The following is an 8,053-nucleotide window of genomic DNA, read 5'->3' on the forward strand; positions in this document are numbered from 1 at the left end:
TATTTAGTCTTCAAGTCAATTATATATGGTCGTGTACATACGTGCAGGCTATAATTATGTTTATGTAAGTATTATTAATGTCACAGAAAGAGTCGTAATTGGATTGCATCATTTTGAGGCGTAGTACTCATGAGGTACTGGCCGGCTGCCTTAGCTACAACATATATGTATATCGTTGCATGCGTGCGTACGCAGACAACACTAATCATGCTGGAAGAAAAAGGTTCGTGAAAGTGTTTAGGAGCCGAGCCAACAATGCATGCAAACGAACCAATTAATGCATGAACAACATTAATGACAAGATTCATTAACTCATGAAGAAGAACACAAAATCCCAATGCATTTCTCTCTCAAGCTATACAATATTAATATAGCCAGCCCTTTTATATGTTGTAACTAAGTAGTACTACTACTGATCCCATGATCAACTTCATTTGGGAAAAGTATAAAAACGACAAGTGTGAAACTCTTTTTTTTCTCTCTCTCTAATATATATGTATTCTAGAAAAAAACAAGAGACAAAAAGGAGAGATCGGCTAGTGCAGAAAAGAGAAAGAAAATGATTTTTTTGGTTTTTTTGAAAGATGAAAAGAATAGAACATAGAGATGGAGAAAGAGAAAGTTAAACATGACCTCAAACAAGTGCACTTTTAACACCTCTCCCCTCCCACTACCATTCTCAAAATCTTAGGCGTGCGAGCCAAAGTGGGGTGCCTTATCATGATGATTCCTGTATACCACCAACCTTTTTGTGCTACTTACCACATCAGCATTCAGCCCCTCCACATCTCTTCAAACATTTTCTTTTTCCCCCACCACTTTTTATCTTTCTACACAAGTCAACCCAGCATTCATCATCCCCATTGCCCAATCACATTCATCCACATCATCATCATCATCCATCACCCCATCACCCGCGCCAGCCTCTACAATTTACAACTATTTCTAACTTGGACCTAGCTCTCTTTTCTGACCCCTGTATCTACCGCCACCACCAACACAACCAACCACCACTAACAAATCTTCCAGGCTTACTTCCGGCGAGTCGTAAACGTTTGAAACACCACATTCCCGGCCGCAGGGAACTCATCCATTGTGCAACTTCGGCATTTCAATCCAAGGGGCTCGAGTGCAGTTGCCACCTTTGTCCACACCTCATGGCTTGTGCATGTAGTCGATACTGACATGGTTGCCGGCCGGAACACCTGCACCACCTTCTTCAAAACTCGGGCAACATCGTCATGATTATCGTAAATGGACCCGACGCACTCGAAGCTGGCGTAGCTGTAACCATCTTCCGGGGTTACGTGAATGGTGGAGTAGCGGTCACCATCAATAACACCGTTCATGGAGTAGCCGCATGGATCAAATGCAAAATCACAAATAAGAGCACCGGGGTTAATGTCTCCAATACCCGTCAGCTGGGTCATCTCTTTCCCGGCCGTGTCGCCGGTCTTATCATCCCCGGGACGCTTAAAGAATTTGCGAGCGAGGACGCGGTCGAGCTCGGTCATACAGATTTCGAGTGTGTAGAACACGTCGGGAACATGCGGGCTGATCAGCGTGCGAGCCTCATCACTAGCAGTGAAAACGTGCCAAGAATGGGAGCTGATTTTGGAAGGCATAACCGAGGCTTTTCTATAGCAAAGATTGCTAGGGAGGCTCTCTTCCAGATATATAACTTCTTCCTTGAAGCTGGTGTGGGGAAAGGGCTGTGCCATGGGAAAGATAAAACTACCCCTAGTGTAGCGGCAGGAGCAAAGAGTGAGGCCAAGGTGGCGGGCTTTGTGAAGCAATGGACGGATGGATTTGAGGAGCTGGGTGGTCCCACAGGTCTTGATGATGATCTTTGTGGGGTAGACGAAGAGGCTGGACTCTGATAACACATAGGCATCGAAGTAGGGGTTACCCACAGCCGAGACCACGGTGCATTGCACGGCATGCAGGACTTGTTCTAGTGACTCAAACTCGAGCTGCCTAAGACCCATGTTCGTCAGTATTGCAGGTTCATCCCCAAAGAACTGGAGTTCTAGGCGCTTCTCAAAGCCTTCAAAACCAGAGACGGCCATTAAGTTAATGGGATGAAAAGCAAAAAGATTGATATTGAGAGAGGTAGGAGGTAGAGGGCAAACTAGATAGATGTGCAAAAATGAAAGAGATCAGAGACAGACAGATGTAGAGGAGTAAGTGTGTGGAACTACAGGTGAGAGAGAGAAGTGGGGGTGGATGAAATTTATAGGTGGGTGAGAGAGAGGGAGAGTGGAGTCATGTGGCAGTGATCAGGGAAAGAAGGAAGGAAGACGTTTTGTTTTGTTTTGGGCATGCGGGCTATGCAACCAAGAGTAATTATTGCAGCCATAATGACGTATATAATATGATGATATGTGTTTCGAATTTTTTTGTGCCAAATCTTTCAGCAGACAGGAACAGAGAACGGAATTTAAGCCCACGCGCAATCTTGTTTTTCTTTTCTGTCACTAAGCCGATCTGTCCAGAATCACTAGTTTCTTCCAAGCCATATCATTTTCCCATAGAGTAGACAGAGACTGCAAAATAAACACAATTTCATGGAGTTATAGCACATCATTTTCAAAGAACTTTGTGTTAACTCCCGGTTGGTTTGCAAAGAGACATACAAAATATACCATATAATGTTTTAACGACTTGAAATAACATATATTAAAATTTTTATTCCGAGTCTTATTTCTTGGGGATGATTGTCATTTACAAGAAATATATTAGGAAGAAAATTATTAAATACTTCCATTTCTGACCAACCCAAATACTAAAAAATATAGATAAATAAAAATTATTAAGTGTCATCTTAATTCGATGATAAAAACGACAGTAAATCAGTCGTTTGAAAGGCAAATGCTTTTTAAGGAATATCTTTTCTGATATAATGTTCCTGTAACATATATTTTAAAAAATTTGGTCAATGATATAATTGGAGTTACAGTGAATATCATACGTCATCTACCTTTATCACATTAGAGGAAGATATCACAGCCGACATACTCAGTTTTTTTACCTAATGCATGCATAGTAAATAGTTTGAAGAACAACATCAATGTAAACTTCTTATCAAATATATCATTAGGGTGATTTTTCTAGTCAATGGAATATAAGTTATCAGTACTGGTGCAAGAAAACGACAAGCATTAGTACTGGGATGGGACAAGATGATAACCTTTGCTCGAGATTGAACAACAAATATCAATCTAGCTACAGTTCCATAGAAAATAAAACTGTTCATTTAAAGAAAAGAAGGAAAATGTGTTGGTGGTCAAACCCTAGTAGCTCTAGCTAGGATGATCTGCATTAATAATTATCAAACTCATTTATCTGCATGATAGTTACTATGAATCGCAGACATAATTATAGACTAGAACTAGATTTACGTTCTCTTGCATGATAACATGCAATTATTAGCGTTGCAACTGATCAGGTTAATTCGATCGCCGCTTATGCGTGTTCTCGAGTAGCCATATAAACGTACAGAAGAAAGCAGAGCTCTAAAGCTTAAAGAAATTAATCATACGAGGATGGCGTTATATATTGAATAATTAATGGAAACTGGAAAGGTACCAAAATTACATTAACAGTAGTACTTTTGGAGGACAAACTGATGATAGGGACAGCATTGTCGATCCATGGGAGAGCAAATGTTAATCCAGAAAAAGCCGGACGTGCTCTGAATATCATCAACATTTTGTCTTAAAATAGAAATTTATAAGTTTGCAAGATAATAATAGAAAGAAGAAGAAGAAGAAGAAGAAGAAGAAAAAAGAAAAAACAAAAAGGAATCGAGCGTGGCTTGTAAACAATGAGAATATCCTTGAATTGGGGAGGCCCCCGTACGTGAAATTAAAGGCACTCGCATCATTTTTATTCTCCCTGGAATTTCATGTAGTCTGTGTTGCCATTATAATCATTTCATTTTTGTATTTCTCAAAGCATGCACACTTTCTTGTTTTTCTTTTCCTTTCACCTGCATATATATACGTGATTCAGAGAAAAGGGTTCGTTCTCGAAACAGTTGTTCTAAAAGCTTTTCAGTTTAGGTATATCGACTAATATTCTTGATCATGATGAGTATACTTTTTGACTACTACGAAATGGATTTAAAAAGTTTTAAAAAATGAGAAAATGTATGATCCATTTTCATTTTCATACTGCTTTTATTTTTTCAAAAACTTGAACCCATATTTTTTCTTTAAAACTGGTCGGAAACAGAGCAAGTTTTCGACTTCGATTGCTTGGTAGATTTCATATATGAGGTACAGTAATTCCGAAGGAAAGAAAGCATGCAATTAGTACTACTTCATGTTGGCCGGCTTCTGTAGGAAGTTGCGTGCGGGACTCATGTCCTAAACTACATACCTTCCGCGTCACAGTTTCACTCATCTCCTTCTGGCTTGGCTTGGCTTTAAATGAAAGACATATCATGCCCAAGATTATACCAATAATTGAACATGATCATCATCAGCTAGCTAGTTATATCGTAGGTATAATATGTATTAATGTGTGTGTGTGTGTGTGTAAAAGAATGAAATTAGTATTTGAAGACGGTGAAAGATGGCCGCTAACTAGGTATACAGGAAGGGAAGGTAATGATGGAACATTGTGAGTTTAGAAAGAAAAAGTTATGCAGTTTTAAGGGGAAGGGGGAATGATGCAGAGTGTATGCGTTATGAATAATCTTATGGTGTGGCTGGCAGCCTCCATTATGACCACATACCCACTTCTTTGTGCTGCACGCGCAATTCACAAAGCTTGAAAATAACACTATTAATTCAAGATCATGCATGACAAAACAAAAAGCCAATCTTTCTTTGTCATAAAAAAAAATGGTCAACCACTTCCCGGCCCCAACTTTTTATACCAAACGTTGCATCAGATCTTACTTAAAAAGTCCAACCAAACACATCCTCTCTCTCTCTCTCTCTCTCTCTCTCTGCAAAATCCCTCCCACCTTTTAAACACTAAAAGTTTTTGCAGCCAAAATCTCCCCATCCTTGAATTAAATTCGTTTCTTTTTTTTTTTAATGGTTTCAAAACTTGGGTTATTTGAAGCGACAAAGAAAAGGATTTCGAAAGACCTTTTTAAGACCCTAATCTTTGATTGGTCCCATCCCACTAATTAAGTAACCTTTTTATAAACCCTGTAAGCCTGACCAGTGACCACATTTCCATCTCCTCCCCCACCCAAAATCATGCAGCACTAAACCCCATGATTGGTCCCACTCATGAGCCGTATGCGCCCCCCCGACAACCACCATGGTCGGGCCCCATCCGCCTCCACATCATCTAGCATGTGTCCCAACTCCTTGCACATTGGGGTCCATCCTTGTTCTAGGCCCCAAATGCGTTCTTGGGACATGGAGTCCCCACTGGCTCCTCGGCTGTGCGACAATCTGCACTTGTTTTTCATGTATACTACAAAGCGGCCTTTAGCCGCCATATATACATGCTTGCACGCGCGCATTTGCACACATGTAGATCAAAATGCATGTCACCAAATACACAGCTAGGTCATGTATCTATACTTGATATGTTTTTTTCCACCACTATCGAGCGAGCTGCGGCCCTGAGTGCTACTGTACCATGCGCACAAAATTGCCGGCCTAAGCTGCTGACTGAGCCCCACCACTCTTTGTATTTGGATGAGCTGATTGAACCACTGTGATAAGTTAGTTTAGTGTACACAATCCTCGAGAGTTTTGGGGTTCATATATTTTCCTTGCAATAATGTCTCACACTCGATTCTTTTTGTTTTCTTGGGAGGATTTGAGGCCACACTCGATACGTCTTATTCCTATCCTTTGGCTTTTCCTAGCTAATTTGAACAATCTGCATTAAGATTTATGTGGCTGTGCAAGCTGACGTGGAGACGATTATATATGAACTTTGTTTGATATCCTGAAAAGTCAAAATCAGGTAAACCGTAGGCCACAAACGTGTGATATGTAACCATAGGACTGATAGCAACTCAAAGCTTCCTGGGTTTTGTTCCGATGGAGCAAAGTTTTACATACACAATTAATTAAATTATTTATATTTAGTTTAATTTGTTACTTTAAATAAATAAAAGATTTTGAATCATTTTCTATGTAAAATATATATATATATATATATATATATATATATTGGGACTACATAAAACTTGTGCACAAGATTATTATCTGTAAGAAAGATCTTAATGATTAAAGAGACAAATTTAAGAAAACTCGCAAATAAATATGGGAACTCGTTATCTATATATATAAAAAATGCAAGAGTAATCATATGTAAGTGGAATCTTTGATGAATACAGTCACAAACAAGTTTAATGGAACTTCTTTTTTATGTTTTTTTGGGTAAAAGGATATAGCTAGCTAGCCAGGCATGCTCCAAAGAGATCTCGAGAAATGATAAGGGGCTGGCTTTTTAATTTATTTTTTTCATGCAGCTCTGATCAGCATGCATGGTTGGAGTAGTTTGATTTTGTATTCTTTGTATCTTTTTCCTTAACATGAGCTAGCTAGGGAAGATGAATTTGATCATCATGCATGGAGTCTAAAGGGGCTTGAATGGTGACAAGTGTGGAGCTTTTCAATATTAAAATGCATCCTAATCTACTTAGAATGGCTCCCACAAAACAAAACGAAACAAAGACAGAGATGTTAGGGAAGTGGAGATACATATAATAATAATAATAATAATAATATTTCTGCAATTCTGCAGATCAGAGTCCCCACAAAGTCACAAACCAACTTATAATCAGCAGGCCATCCCTCCCTCCTTCCATGGGTGTGGCCTAATAATAATAATAATATTCAGTGATATTCTTTGTCACACCTCGAGACCTGCCCTCCCCTGCCACAGCAAAATCTATCTCCAGCAATATGGAGAGAGAGAGAGAGAGAGAGAGAGAGAGAGAGAGAGAGAGAGAGAGAAGCATCATTCCTCTCGTGCTTTGATATGTGTCTATTTTCTTTTCTTTTTACTCTGTTGATCTGTGTCTATATTTTCTGTTCTGTTTTTCATCTTTTTCTTCTAGAATCGGAATCTCTCTCGATTGCTCCACGCAAAGCATCATTTTCTTGGGTGACTTTGTGACCCTTTCTTTGCCTCAGGGCCTTCAACAGTGCTTCGCTGTCTTACTCCCTTCCATTCCCCTAGCTCTCTTTTTTCGAGTCTGCTACCCAATCATGCCCTATGCCAACCTACAGAATTTTTGTTGAAATAATTCCTATTTTACAAAACTAATTTCCTTGTAATCTCATCATTTTGTTGCTTATATATATTTTAATATGTATAAAACTTTTATCTAAGCAGAACCTGAACATTGAATATCTACTTAAACACAATTAAAACATGTAGCACTAAACTCTCTTTGTTTTTTTGGTGCTTCCAAGACTATAAAGCTTTGGGTTTTTTTTTTTTTTTTTTTTTTTTTTTTTTTTTTTTTTTTCTGCAGTTAGAACTGGTAGCAACAGAATATTTATTTTCTACACGCACAGACAGCTTCAATGGGACGTAGGTCTCCCAAATAATTGGATAACAAGGCTATGGGGAAGCCATGAAATGAAATTGTACTTAAATCTACGAACAGAACTTGATGAAGGAAAATTTAATCTTAGTTATTTGGTAAAATGCTGCTGAAATATTTTTATTTTTATCAAACTCAGCTACAACTCAGCTAATCTCTTCAACTGACTAATGGTGAGAACTTTACCCAAAATTCCCAATTTCTGATACAGTGCTGCTGACATGAACATGCTGTCATTCCCCTTCAAAAAGAAAGGAAAAAGGAATAAGAACCCATGAGAGAGAGGGAGAGAGAGGTATGGGAGAGTTTCAAGAGATTCGTAGCTCTTTTTGAAGCCATTGATAATTGTGAGAGGGTCAGGCATGGAGATGTAAGCATGGAGGCCATAATGTTCCCTCTGCTACAAACTCTCTGTCATCTCCTAAAAGTTGGAGTAATTAATCTAAGAACCCAACTTTCCACATCCCCTGCCTCACTCATCCCATCTCTTACATATATTTTCTCAAAGACAAATCTCTA

General features: G+C 38.9%; 1 protein-coding gene across 1 annotated transcript; it reads right to left on the minus strand.

The window, feature by feature from the left end:
• Positions 1-274: 274 nt before the first annotated feature.
• LOC122274397 (S-adenosylmethionine decarboxylase proenzyme 4) lies at positions 275-2,240 on the minus strand. The gene has a single exon (XM_043083440.1). It carries the CDS (start codon positions 2,067-2,069, stop codon positions 1,032-1,034), a length of 1,038 nt encoding a protein of 345 aa, XP_042939374.1. The 5' UTR covers positions 2,070-2,240; the 3' UTR covers positions 275-1,031.
• Between the last annotated feature and the right edge of the window lie 5,813 nt (positions 2,241-8,053).

Source organism: Carya illinoinensis, chromosome 1 (assembly GCF_018687715.1).
Source record: "Carya illinoinensis cultivar Pawnee chromosome 1, C.illinoinensisPawnee_v1, whole genome shotgun sequence".
In the NCBI taxonomy this organism is placed as follows: domain Eukaryota; kingdom Viridiplantae; phylum Streptophyta; class Magnoliopsida; order Fagales; family Juglandaceae; genus Carya; species Carya illinoinensis.

What these genes read in the sequence shown, in the direction of transcription:
- LOC122274397 (XM_043083440.1), bottom strand. Translation starts at nt 2,069, where the DNA reads ATGGCCGTCTCTGGTTTTGAAGGCTTTGAGAAGCGCCTAGAACTCCAG.